Genomic DNA, 14861 nt, shown 5'->3' with positions numbered 1-14861 from the left:
TCTGGGTCACATATGATGACAAAGATCGGATTTGGGCCACTTTTACCTGCTGTGTGAACAAAGCCTACCTTGGAGTAATTTGGATCCAGAAACAGTTCTCAAGCCTCTTGATGTTATTTCTCATCACTAATATCTAGTAATGGTGTTCCTTGAACACTAAAGCTCACTCACTGAATCCCTCACAGTTCATATAGCCATGTTTTGTCATCAGTACACTCCGCAGTAGAGCTTGACGTTGAATGTTAGTGACCTTGTGCTGAAGTGAGTGTTTCTTGCAGGCCGACTGACTCCAGTGAACAGACCAAGAGCAAATTAGAAAATGTTGTTTCATCCCAGCCTGTACAGCCAACACTAGAGCACATTCAAGCGTAGCACTCTATTACATTCCTTGTGCCCAAGTTACCAGAACCTTAGTTCTGGTCTAGAATGCTAATGGTCTTTCACTGCCCTCTCTTTCCCCTGCATTTCTTTTTTTATGGGTACCTTTAAGCTCTGCTTGATAACAAACCTGCAGGTATGCACATCTGTGTACGTTCATACTAATACTCACACACACTTACATTCACACACACGCGTCTGTACAGAACAGTGGGAACGATGAAGATATTGAGTGTGTGTCAGGCTGTGAAGGCAGGCAGGATAGGAGGTGAGCAAGAGCCAATCAGCTGTCAACTTCTCTTCCACTGCAGATGCTCCGAGACGGGCAGAGGGTGTGTTGATGTGACCTTGCCTTCAGGCACACATGGCTCACATACTGTGCTCTGTACACTGTTCAACTTTACAACAATTTAATCTTGAAGATATTAAGCTTGAGGTGCCACTCTGCAAATTACTGTCCATGTTTTATGTACATATTACACCAAGAAGCCTGAAGAAAAAGTCAGAGAGCACTCTTTCATTTATTTAGTTTTCAGTCAATGCTGCCAGTACAGTTTTCATTTGTAGGAGATATTTCTGAGGAGATTAGATAACATATAATCCACTTGGACCAAAATTCTCACCATCGAATAAAACAGTACATTGATCATTCAGAGAAAATCTATCTCCACTCTGGCTTCAGATCTAAAAAAAAAAACCACAGGTGTTTCTGTCCATCCTTCCACTGTGAGAAGACATCTTAGCACTAAGGCTCTGAAAGGATGTGCAGCTGTCAAGAAGCAGAAAAGAAAATAGACAGAAAAGAAGAATATCAACATCAACATCATAAAATGTGTTTGGAATTACTTCAATTGTGAGAAGCAGAAAATGAAACTAACTTTTAAGACTGAACTTTGGAGGTGCGGAAGAAATATCTCTGCAGAGTGTCCAATGAATTCTCTGAATCGTGCTCTTATCGGGGCGGAGTTTGTCAGCTTTATGTCTCTGTATTGTGTTCATATTTCAAACAAACTGTACCAGAGTTCGTTTAGACACGGACAGAGGCTGATCTGCTCATGGGGTCTCAACTCGCTTATTTGGTACGCTCCAGTGTTCACCTGACGGAGTTCTTAATGATTCTGAAGAACCACGCTAGCCTAGCAATCAAGCAAAACCAGGGTTTATTTAAATCAAACCAAACCTTGTTGGCTGTTCATTTCTTAAAGGGTAGCTTTAAGAAACCACCGATTTTGCAAAAGCACATAATAATTCTATAGTTTAGATGTGAAATCATTCAGAGTGGTTTGAAATGTACGTTTCCAAAGAAATTCAAAGAGTCAAAATTGTTCACCATTATAGTGCTAGGAACCAGACGTCCGGCGCGTTTAAAGGCTATGAACGCTACATCCCATTAAGTTACTACACCAAATGGTTATGAATGCATGGCTTGATACCTGAGACATTTTGTTATAAAGTTTTGGCCTCGTGTTTTTACTTTATTTCAGGGTTAGTTCTGTGTTTCCTCTCAAAACCGCTTTTGTTGTTATTAGCCTGTAGCTGCAGCCGTTCAACACAGCTGACGCCAGCAGCAGCTTTTGTTTACAGTTTATTTTTACAGTTTTCTTACGTATTTTGGAAGATGGCAGAGAATGCGGAGGACATCGATAAGGTCTTTTTCCAAAATGTTGTAGATCCATTTTAATTTGAACCAGAAAACACAAAGGAGCTGCAGCGGTTTAAAGAAGTGAGAGCCAAAAGGAAGAGAGAGAGAGACTGAACCCGCCAGCGCCGACACAGAGCAACCCGGGGCGAATGGAAAGTGCTGGTCTCAGCAACAAACTACAAGCTAAGAGGTTGAGAGGTAGTATAGTGGGGTAGATGGGCGTTGTAAGGAAAGAATAGTACCCAAAAAAACCATATTTTCAATTTAGCACTGTTTTACCATCATCAGCGTGATTTATAAAAACGTACAAGACACAAGTAAGTTCACTGGTCATTTTGGATAGTAGATAAAATGTTATCTGATATTTGTAGTGTAGACATAACGTCTGGTTCGTAATACTACAATGGTAAACAGCTCTGACTCAGTAAGTTTCTCTAGAAAGGCGCATTTCACACCGAACCACTCTGAATGATTTTTTTTACATCTAAACCATTAAATGATTAATGAATTTTGAAAAATCGATGGAGTTCCCCTTTAGTTGTATCATGCAGTACAGCTGTCTGACAGCATCTGCACTCATGTGTCTCCACTCCTTTATATCAGATTTTTCCTTCAGTTTGTCCAGTAATGCCCTCTGACCCTTACGTTAAAAAAGCTTTGCCGTGTGATTGGAATGTCGGTGTGGCGCCACCTTGACCGCGCTCCTCCCAGCTGCGTATTTATGGGATGCTGCCAGCAGCCGCTAAGGACCAGAGAGAGCATGTGTAATGAACTCATCATTCACAGGCCTAGTAAAGGGAAATCTCGGCTCCCACAGCTGTGAATCTGAGGGGTAACAGAGCAGATAAAACTAATTAAGAGAGCTGGCCTTTGGGGTTGTGTCCCTCTGAGCTTCACTGCTCTTTTTTATATACACACAAACACACAGAGGCACACTCTGGGACCTCGCAGGGCAAATAGCTCCAACCTGTATAACATTAAGGCTTATATTTCTTCTCCCTCGGGTTTACAGTCCTCAGGGAGTGATACCACAGTGTTATGGTGGCAGAGAAAAAGAACTGTTTAAATGATCAAAATCAAATGCAGACGCAGGAAACTGAGAGTTGCAATTTCAGAAACAGGAGAAAACGGCTTCAGTCTCACTCAAACTGGACTTAACCATCTCCAGGAGAAGAACCTGAGATCAAGAGGAGATCTCATTTAGAACATTTCTGTCCTCTGGGTTATAATGTGCATTCCAACAAATTTTGATATTCAAGTATCTGTTAGAGTTAATAAATGGAGATCCGGCTTACTGTAAAACAGCCTGCCACAAAATAGGAGAAAGAATGGACCAAGATTAGCTTAGCGCTGTAGGCTTACTTTTTAGATGACAGCACTGAAGGTGGTGTAGTTCAGTTTTACCTGTGGAAAATCAGCAGGTTTTAATCTTTAACAGAATAACAGAAGCTGCTTCTGCAGAGGAGCTGATGAGCGAAGACCAAGTATTACTATAGTATGGGAGGGAAATCCAGCCAAAAAGATATAATTAAAACAATAAAATATAAATGCAAACCTCTTTTTGCCATTTCTTTTTCCAAACATCTGCGCAAAGATCCTGCCACAATATCCACAATTGAAAATGAAATTAAAAACCTACATTCGCAGTTTAATTTTTCACATAAACTCGAGTCATTTGTGACAAAAATAAAAATAAATTTACAACAGCTATTTGTCTTTTCATTTTAGTCGTTATTCTGGTTTTTAATGGCCATATTTAAAATGGAGAAGCTAATAGAGAAAAAAAATCCAGTGTCAGTAGTTTGTAGGTCCTCTATGTCCACTTCACGTGTCACTTGCATCTTTGATTCTTTTGTCTTGTTGGCAGCATATTTTCCTGCCTTTTTTTGTTTGTTGTTTCTTTGTGTGAACAGAAGTATTTAAGGAACATTAAACAGCATAATATTATTTTTGTATTCTGGGGTTGTGATACAATATGTGCTGTTAATCAAACAGTGATAGATTTTAAGCTATAAAAATATTGATGATATCAAACGGACCGACATAAACTGGAATGGTTTCCATTAAGGATGCACAGTTAGAATTGGTCAAGATCAGATTCACCAGGCTTAAAACTCAGCAATTGGCTTATTTAATATTTTTGTTTTTGGTAAATTTTATTTAAATTTTATGCTACACCTCTACCACAATTTCATAGCATAATTATGCATGTTTTATTGTGCTGAATCAGAGTCCTTATATGAAGATCTGTCCACTCCTCAGCCATCTTCACAACTGGCACTATTTCCTTTCAATCAAGATCAGATGCCTTTCTCTTTGATTGGCAGAGACCTTTAAATCTGTAGCTGAGACTAATCTGAAACCGAAAGCCACATCAACATTTATAAAACCTGTTTGAAATCATCGACAAAATCTGACAAAAATTGCATAAATAGTTTGTGGTATTTGGCTCCAATAACACACAAAAGCTTTTTTATGCGTATCTCCACAGTAAGGGGAGCAAGTTGGCTCTTTTTATTGAAGGGTAAGACTTTCCTCATAAACAGGCTCGATGTTGAACATTACAATCTTTCCCATTCATTCTTCCACCAGTGAACTGGTGTCCGCCTTATTTATAATGTCTCTGGCTGAATAGTCAGTTACGTCTTACTTTCAATGTAGCTCTTTGATTCCTGTTATTTAAATGATTTTTTATGTATTTATTGAAAATAAGTCATTTTAAGCCTTTACAGTTATATATATTAACCAGAAACGTTATATATTATTATATTGTAGTATACTGTATGTCGCTGTTGTTGGAAGAAAACCTCGTATCTCTATTTTTGTTGTTTTTTGTTTGACATAATTTGAAAATTCCTGTTGCCCTTTACCTTGTATATGAATTTCATGATCAACGGACCAAACGAAACGGCCCAAAAATGACTTGGAAAAATGTCTGTTTCCATTGATTTACATTAAAAGTAAATTAGGTTTTTTCCTTCTCCTGTAAAAGTTACCATTTTGGAGATGCGAGGTTTTCTTCTGACAACAGCGAAATATTGTATCATAAGAGTAATACATCTCTTTACAGCTGCTGAGCGTCAGCGTTTGCTGTATTTGAATCTGAGCAGTTATCGTTCCTGCCACTGTGCACTGTAGTTCAGTGATTGTACAGCACAGAATGGAAAGCCTGCATATCAGCAGACATGAAGTGGAGATGAGCACCACACATCAATCTGATGTCACCTTTAATGAGGTTTAATGGCTCCTAATGATGGTCGGCACAAAGAAGAATGACTCCAGCCGTCCTCCCTTCGTCATTTTGCTCATAAGTATTGAATTATGAGGAGTTCATGCTGCTTCAGTCCTTATCAGACTCATAGTGAGCGGCAGAATGTCCTCAGATTGTTTTCTAGATCGTTTTAGCGCACTCTCCTCGACGTTTTTACTTATATTTGGACTTTTTGCATTTTTTTTTACATCATATTTTGTAAACTGACATTTAAAAAAATGTACTGCTGTGCACATTGACCTCTTATTGCTCTTGGGTTTCCCTCACTTCGCTCAGAATGCATTACATTATCTTTGTATCTGAAAGGGCACGTCTTAGAGAATTTTCCTCACTGAAACATTACACATTTATTTTGACATATTATATAAGCTCTTGAAAAAGGTAAACACTTTTAAAACTAGTTATGTGCATTCCAACTAATGCCAACAAAAAATAAGAGAAAGAATGGACCAAAATTAGCTTAGCGCTGTAGGTTTACTTTTTAGATGACAGCACTGGAGGATTTATAGTTCAGTGTGTGCGTTTACATGCATTTAATCCAATAACTGCAGAAAATATTTAACTCGTGTTTGGTTTCAATGTCGCTCCAAAAGTGTTTTGCTGTGTCTTCTGGCATTTACATGTATCAGTCTTACAAGCACAGTAGCTACAACAGCCTATTTAATTATAAGGGATAAAGACAGATTGCAAAATAAGTTGACAGTTTTTGGTCCATAATCCCACATAAATAATAAAATATGATGCAGGATGTGGCCCATTTAAATAAAATATGTAAAAGGTCTTCATTGATCTTTTTCTTTTATAGATCTTTTTCATTGAAGTAACTCAGACTGAAGCATTCATGCCTTTTTTGGTGGCTGTATAGTCGTGACCATAGTGATTTTTGGAGGAAGCGTTCTTTTACACTCTGGCTTATTTCTTCCAATGTTTTCCTCTGTAGTGAGCTGCTAGTGACGGTAGGGGATGACCGCATGGTTAAATTTTGGGATATTACGAAGACGTGCATTCCCCTGAAGGCAATAAAACGCTTCCTGCCCACGGAGGTGTCCTGGCCTATCTTGTGGTCAGGTATATTTCAAACCCAGGAGTGCTGCTTTACCACGTGAGTATTGTCTTCCCTTTCTAGTATTTTCTACTGCTCCAGTGTTTCTTTCCCACTTAAAAATTAAACAAGACAGCTTTTTCATGTGAAGCCGTGCTGCTGTGTACCATTCTGATTGAAATGGTCTTAGTAAAACGTCTCTATGCTGTTCTTGTAGGCTTGGACAACAAGGACTTCATTACCTGGACTCAGGTTATTTGGGTCATAAGCCTTTCTTTGTGTGTACAAGGAAAGCTACTGTATGGGTGAGAATATAGTACACATTAAATTTATACTGCGCACAGTGCCTTTTAGAATTATTGGCTTTTTATGTAACATAAAATAGTTTCAAGGCTGCATCTTTGAAGTTTCTCTTCCGGTCTCTTTCTCAGAGCCTCTCTGTGTCTGACTGGATAAACTCTTGTGTAATGGGAGACAACATTGGAGATCTGGTCTTTTCTCTGCTGTGTGATCCAGATTGCAACTACGCCAACACCAAGAGACACAGATTTGTATGTTCTTATAACTTCCCACTTCTTACTAGCGTATCAAAAAATTCTAAATACCAAAAATTTTACCAAATAATCTTTTGATAGCGATAATTAATAATCATTATTGTTTGCATTTTGTAATTCTCCATTTGAAGTCTGAAAACTCTTTGAAATTCTAAATGAAAGTGTTTTTCTGGTTAAGTATACAGAAATATGTGTCACTATAGAACATAAAGTATAAAAAGAAAAAGAAATCTACATTTTTAGCATGTTGTACCTTTACTCAGCGCAGACATTCAACACTCGACATCCAACACCTATAAAACTGCATGAAATTGGTGTAGGAAACAACAACCTCCTCTTGTTCCAAAACATTTTCCTCTAAACGTATTATTTCTCCATAATTTCAATACTGACAGTGCAGCTATTACCAGTACGAACTGAACAAACATCAAACATAACGGAAATGTTAACTTCTTAACATTTGGGTGGCGACCCCTGTATTACATGCCTGTGTGTTAAATGTTGTCAGCTTAACTATAAGTTAAACAACAAAATGACAAACATTACACTTTAACATCCGAAGCCAGGGTTGTATAATCTTATCTCCAGAGGGCTGGTGTGGCTGCAGGTTTTCCTTCCAAACTAGAGCACACCTGATTCCACTTGCTTAATCGGTTGGTCTCAGTCAAACAACTGGTCATGTGAGCTTCTGCTTTGTTGGAGTGAAAACCTGCAGCCACACCAGCCCTCTGTGGATAAGATTGGACACCCCTGCCCTAAGCTGATCACCACTGAGGCAAACTTAATTACGATACAAATCAAGTTATTTTTTATCGCCCAGCACCAAGGACAACTGATCAAAACCATGATCAGAAGGTTGATGTTAACATGTAATTCAGTCTCAGTCGTGGGACCCCATGCTCTGCGCATTTGTGTTTTCTCTGCTCATGAATCATGAAGGACATGATGGCTACCTGACAAGGAAAATGTAAAGATTGTGCAGCGCATGGCGTCCCTAGGACTGATCTTAAGAAATATTGCTGTAACATCTTTTCCTCTGCAGCCGGTGTACAGAACAGAGCTCGTCCAGTTCACGCCTGGCCAGTCGCTCAAACAGCCTCAGGAGGAAGAGGAGGAAGAAGTGGGAGATGCCCCCCAGGAGGAGCCGCAGAGCTACAGAGGAGCCGCAAAAAAATACTACCTCCACTTCCATGACATGGATCTTGTGAGTATAAACATCTTAGTGCATTTTAATTTTTGTTTTGGAAGAGAGCCTCTCCATCAGGATTGAGATGTTTCATCAGAGGATGAAGGCGATCAGGCAGAATATAAAAATAAAATAATCCTCCTTTGCAGTAAAATAAAGCTCTGCTGATCGTTCAACACAGTTTAACAATAAATGGTCTTAAACACTGGAGTTAATGTAGAACTGCTGATTCACCCTTTAACCCTGAAGATCAGCGCAGACTGCTGGTCACCATAACACAGACAACAGTCTCGCCTAGCTAGTAGCTAATGACACGGCAAAGAGAGAGATTTAAGACGAACATCGATAATTTAGAGATGAATGGACTTATTTGCACTTATAATCACTCCAGCTGGTTTCCTGATACGTTTAATCTGCAACAAGAAACTGTCAAACACTAAAAAGTCGTGAAGCTGAAGCTCCTTGTTCGAATTGCCCCGTTCCACCTTAAATGGTGCCACCGTTACATTCTAGCACCTCAGGCACCATTTAAGATGGAACAGGTAAATTCTAACAAGGAGCTGGTGAATGAGAAGCGACTTCAGCCTCGTAAAAAATGTACAAGACATTTTAAAAGAAACCGTTCTACTTTTGCGGAAAAGTTTCCTGACAGAGATGCGAGAAAGGCGGCTGTAGCTGAGCCAAAGCTTAAAGCAGAGCAAAGTCAGTCTGCATTTTCTTTTATATTATGTTTTTTATCCTATACTAGCACATTAACACATACTGAGACATACTCACAGCAAAGATGGTAAAATGACATTAAATGTTGTGGCTCCAAAGGTGGTTTGTGTTGAAAGGACAAAATGGCTCTTCTTAACATTTTGGGTTGTGACCCCTGACCTAAGCCATGCCAGCAAAATGCCCCCCCACAGCATAACAGAGCCACCGTAACCCCCTCACTGTAGGGGTCAAGCATTCAGGCCACACATGCACTTCACTATGGTGAAGAGTGGCTTTTTCCCTTTCCAGGTCAGCTGTATCTGCTCATTTTTATACATGCCACAGAGCATGATGGGATATTAACTGCTTAATTGTATCAATTAGTAAAGTCTGAAAACATCTACACTGGTTATGTTTCTCCACTCATTTATTCTAGTTTTTCCTTTAATTTGTCACACGTCTGTGTGTACTCAGTATTTGGACCATTGTACCTAATTAGTTCAAACTACAGTTCCACCAAAAAAAAAAAAAGGTATTTAAAAAAAACAAGTAAGCATTCAGACCTTAGATATTTACAAGGATTATGATCTGTTTAAACCCACAGCATTAGTTGAGATATTAAACTAAATATCATGTAATAAGGTAAATATATATAAAACAGGGCGGCACGGTGGCGCAGTGGGTAGCGCTGTCGCCTCACAGCAAGAAGGGCCTGGGTTCGATTCCCGGCCGGGTGACCAGGGTCGTTTCTGTGTGGAGTTTGCCTGTTCTCCCCGTGTCTGCGTGGGTTTCCTCCGGGTACTCCGGTTTCCTCCCACAGTCCAAAGACATGCAGTCAGGCTGATTGGACATGATGAATTGCCCCTAGGTGTGAGTGTGTATGTCTGTCTGTCTGCCCTGCGATGGACTGGCGACCTGTCCAGGGTGTATCCTGCTTTCTGCCCAATGACAGCTGGGATAGGCTCCAGCACCCCACCGCGACCCAGAAGGATAAGCGGTTTAGATGATGTATGTATGTATATAAAACAATTGTTTATATGTTATTTGCTATTGGTGAGCTAGTTGTCTCAGGTCCTAACCCTTAAATTTTAGCTTGTAAAATTTGCTTGTTTTTAAAACGATTTTTGATTTCTTGAAATGAAAAGAAGTTGAAAGATTTGGATTTGTAATGAGTCTAAATATCTTATCAATAAATATCTTAAATATGTTTGCCAAAATATCAGAGTGTGACATTAAGAATTGTCACTATCTAAACATACTTTTTGCAGTCAAGTACAGTTTTTTTTGTTTTAATGAAAATATTATGATTTAATGTTTGTACAGCTGTCTTTGTGTTTGCAAGTCATGTCTTGGCTATCGTTTTTCATTTATGCTCAAAATTAGCTAAAATTGTCTCTACCGAAACATTTGGGAAAGTTTTGGAGTAATTTTATTTTTAGTGACAAAATGGAATGTTCAATCGTTAATTTTAATAAAAATAAACAATTTTTTTGTGAACAACATTTTTCTTTTTTTAATACTAAACAGAAAACAAGACGTACAATGACAACACAGATACAAGTAAATGTGTTTTCAACCAATTTGGTAGAATGATCCAGAATGGTGTGGGGGTGTGTGTGTGTGTGTGTGTATATATAATATATATATACATACACACACACATATGCCCTGTATATGTGCATGTGAGCATATGTTGGAAGAGAGCGAGAGCGGAAGGCAGGTTTGTTTTGATTTGTTTTTGTTTAGTGTTCACTGTCCACTGGTGTGTATTCGATCACATGGTAGTTCTGAACACACAAAAAGGGGATTTGATTAGTAGACATTTCTAAAGCACAGCTGGATGAGGACCCAGCTGTGGACAGGAGCCCACACTGTACAGACAGTGCTGTCTGTCTGTTTCCCCCCCAAACACACACTCTCTCTCTCTCTCTCTCTCTCTCTCTCTCTCTCTCGCTCTCTCGCTCTCTCTCGCTCTCTCTCTCTCTCTCTCTCTCTCTCAGACCTAGAAACAGCCCTTTGCTCTGTCTCTGGGCTCATGTTGGTGATGCACCCTTCATTAATTTAAGAACACTTTTCACATGGGTTTCCCTCCCCCACTGTGGCGACACTCCATCTGTTCCCTCCTGTCTTACTCTCCACCCTCTACCATCATCTGCGCCACAAGCATGGACCACTGCACATGTCAGTTACACACACACATTAATATACACAGTCTCAGAGCTTGAGATGCAGCCCCACCAAAAGACTGCCAGGACTGTTCTTTGGTCCCCAGTGAACACAGTTCACACTGAGTCTAGAGGCCAGTGTGACCCTCATTACACGATGAATGATGCCAATAGAACTAAGGAACTGTGAGTGATTTAATGTGTCACTGTGTGTGTGTGAGTGAGTGAGAGTAAGAGTATGTGTACATTATTTATATATATATGTGCACAGTGCGCTAATAGGTTTAAACAATTTTCTCACTGTTTGTTGATTCTGCAACATTATAATTTTTGCAGTGTGTCCAGTTGATTTTGGTGTGATGGGTTTGTTTTCTGAAGGCATCAACTCACCCTTATTTCTTTCCCACACAGAGGTCTTTCAAAAAATACCAGGAGAAACCTCTGATGAAGAAGCTGCACACCTCTGAGATTAAAGGCATTCTGTCTGTGGATCAGATGCCACTGAATGCACTTTACAAGGTGAGTGTGGTTTTGGCCTTTTTCAACCACAACAGTCCTGTAAATGTGTGAATATGTTTTGAGGTGACAATCAGAAATCAGCAGATTTATAATAGAACCTTAGTCTGGTACTAAAGAACTAGGAGTGAATAACAAGTCAATAATCTGTTTTATTCAGTTATTTGATCAGTAAAATGTCAGTGTGTCTCCTCTACATATCGCTGTTGTTGGAAGAAAATCTCGTATCTCCAAAATCACAACTTTACAGAAGGAAAAAACCTACTTTACTTTTAATGTAAGTCAATGGAACCTGACTTTTTTCCAAGTCATTTTGAGCCGTTTCTTTTGGTCCATTCATCATGAAATTTACACACACTGTAAAGAACAACAGGCATTTTCAAATTATATCAAAAACTTTATATCAAAAAGCTGTAAACCACAAGGTGTTGCATTGCTGTGATTTTATAACAGGTGTGAGGTGTCTTTACCTCCTCTCCTGTGGTAAAATCACTGTAACACATGGTCACGAGTGGCTTATTGCTATAATTAAACAACGATGACATAAATATGACAAGAAATATACATTTTCAATAAAATATTTCCAATATTATTTATAATAATCACAATAAACAATTAATTTTGTTGCCAGGCAACCATGGACTGACAGGGTTTTTCTCTGTTGTAAGAACATGTAAGAAGTTCAAGTCATATATTCTTTTATATTCTTTCATGCGTAGTTTTGCAGTTTGTCATATCACAATATTTCGCATATCACAAATCTGTAGAAATCACAATTTACATTATATAAATACACAAATTACATTACTGGGTGCACTGTTTTTATTGGCTGTCTTTGAATCCACACTTCTTTTTCCTTTTCCTGCAACAATAATTAGTTCAGGGAAGCAGATCAGCAGATCAGCATTGGCCAAATCTGATAGAGTTAGACATCCTGAACTCCTAAAAAATGCTTTAAAGGTTACTGCCTGGTACAAACTGCTTTCGGTGGTGTAATGTGCTGTATAATGAAATGTTTTAAAGCTAGTAATATAGAGCAGCCATCTGGAAAGGACATTCAAAGGTGGGAGGCTGGGAGCTGTAAAATTCCTCTGATTGGGAATTGATTTTTTTTTTGTCCTGAAGTTGATGATCAGAGATTGAATGTACCTGAAATGCTGGGAGATTGACACAATTATTTGTGCTATCTACCTTATTATTCACATGGCCACTGTATTTGAAGATTGAAGGCCATTGTGTCTGGATAGTGTGCGTTATCTGGTTCTGGTCCAATAATAGTCTTTGACACATTCTGGGACAACATGCTGTTTGCATTGGTCACTACAGCTGAGTGAAGATTAAAGTGTGGCTAGAACAAGAAGACCCTTACACACAGACCCTCACACACAGACCCTCACACAGTGTTGTAGAAGACAGTGTGGCTGTTTATTGACCCCTTGAAAAGCCTAGTTGTTATCATTGAAATCAGGGCCTGTAAAATCCAGATGACAAGTTGCCAGTTGAGTATCACTGGTCGTGCAAACAGAGTCACTTCAGCTGGTTTACACTGTATTCTCTGTTTATAAATGGGTTTATTCTTCACTACAGTAGACCGAGCAGCTCGGCACAAAGCCAGCCGGCTAACAGGCTAACGCTCCAGTACTAAAAGACAGAGTTAAGGAGATACTCCAGTACTGCAGCTTACAAACTAATAAATGTACCTGCAGACCAGGTACAAGTTTAAAATGTCTGTATTTTAACTAAAGCTGACATCAAAAATAGCACACGCTAACCTTGCTAGCTTTTTCTGGTTAACCCTTGTGTGGTGTTCAGGTCTGTGGGACCCATTTTCAGTGTGTACCAAAATAAAAAATGATGTGATTTATTATTATTTCAATCTCAGATTCTTTGTCTTTTTTCATTTTCTGTGAAGATCATATAAAATAACCCATTTTCAGTGTCTTCACTCTGTTCACCCCCCACACATTTATATTACACATGTGGTGTTGGGCTGAACCCGCGGGGAGTAAAAGTGGCCTGCGGTTAGTGAGTGTGTGTCTGTGTGTGTATGTGTTTGTGTATATATATATATGTGTGTGTGTGTGTGTGTGTGTGTGTGTGAGGGTGGACAACATGGACAGGCTGCTGACTGGCTACAGCTGCTAAATGAGAACCCTACGCTGGCCACTGGGATATTTTAAACATCTGGTATTTTTACATAAATTGTTGTGGCTGTATTGATTTAAACAACAATAATGCGTTGGGTCACCAGACCACTGAGTAACACACACATCAACACCACACAAGGGTTAAACTTAAGTAAATTTATATATTCCTACATTAAACATTGCTATATAATGGCATACAATGTTTTGTTTTGATAAACAAAAGTAAAAACTAAAGCGTTTCTCTCATGCAGGTTCAGATTTTTGGTGACCGATTGATTAAACGTCAGCATTCAAGCATCCCAACAATAACATTATTGTTTATTTATCCATTTTTTAGCATTTAACCTCTTTTCAGTTTACACGTTATAAGCGCTGTCCACTTACTCAAAGTATCAAAATAACAAAGTTACCACTTATTCAAAGTATCATGGGATTCAGGAATAATGAATGTTGTCTTTAATATTTCTCTCCTCCCACAGGTGCGCTTCAACCCCAACATGGATGCACATGGCTGGGTGCTGTCAGCTGGCCAGTCGGGCCTGGTGCGTGTCCACTGCGTACGTGGACTGAGCGGCTCTCTCATGCACAAGCTCGTCCACGAGGCCCAAGCGCAGTTCAGCGCCATGTTCCACTCTCAGGAACCCGACAGCACCGCTACTGCCGTCCGACACTGCACTGCCGACACGGTGCAAGTACGATAGCATTCGCCACTGGCCCAGCAACCTCACCTGATCACCAAAACCGAGCCTAAGAGCAGCATTTTACTCCGGCGGGGTTTCATAGACTCGCAGTTTTTTAAAGATTACTTAACTTATTTCAAGGACTGAAAAAAAGACTAGTGCTATTTTCATACGCGGCTGTGGAACCTCAATGATTTTGTATTTTATATGTTTTATTTTTATGAGTGTCTATGTTGTACAGAGGTGTACAGAGAAGGAGCACTGCTGTCAGAGCGAGAGCGTTTTTCAGCTGCTGCAGATTTGGATTTTTCTAAAATCAACACTTTCTAGCTTTGGTTTTATTTATATATATATAATCATATCTCAAAATTTAGTATGGGCTGTTTTTTATTTCTATATGAAGGAAAATAAACCTGTTTGTGTCCTCATTAAGATTTCAGTGGTATATATTGAGTCCTTTTTGCCCTGAACGTTTATAGGGAATAGTTCTCTGTGCCATAAATCCTCTCTCTTAATATACCATTTGATTGGTCACTTATGGATTTTCCATATAAAAGTTAATTCCCCATATTTTGACTGCA

At 39.2% G+C, this 14861-nt stretch overlaps 1 protein-coding gene across 2 annotated transcripts in view; it reads left to right on the top strand.

Annotated features, from left to right (window-relative positions):
• gtf3c2 (general transcription factor IIIC, polypeptide 2, beta) overlaps window positions 1–14861 on the top strand; it is a 44100-nt gene extending 29239 nt beyond the window's left edge. For both annotated transcript variants that reach the window (XM_036581186.1, XM_036581185.1), the window contains exons 14-19: window positions 6232–6393; window positions 6551–6638; window positions 6765–6884; window positions 7930–8091; window positions 11349–11456; window positions 14080–14861. In XM_036581186.1, coding sequence (XP_036437079.1) covers window positions 6232–6393; window positions 6551–6638; window positions 6765–6884; window positions 7930–8091; window positions 11349–11456; window positions 14080–14301 — 862 coding nt within the window. In that variant the 3' untranslated portion in view covers window positions 14302–14861. The remainder of the gene's footprint in view (window positions 1–6231; window positions 6394–6550; window positions 6639–6764; window positions 6885–7929; window positions 8092–11348; window positions 11457–14079) is intronic.

The sequence above is a fragment of the Colossoma macropomum genome, unplaced genomic scaffold (assembly GCF_904425465.1).
Source record: "Colossoma macropomum unplaced genomic scaffold, Colossoma_macropomum, whole genome shotgun sequence".
Taxonomy (NCBI): Eukaryota; Metazoa; Chordata; class Actinopteri; order Characiformes; family Serrasalmidae; genus Colossoma; species Colossoma macropomum.
This window is presented reverse-complemented; position numbering and strand designations above follow the sequence as displayed.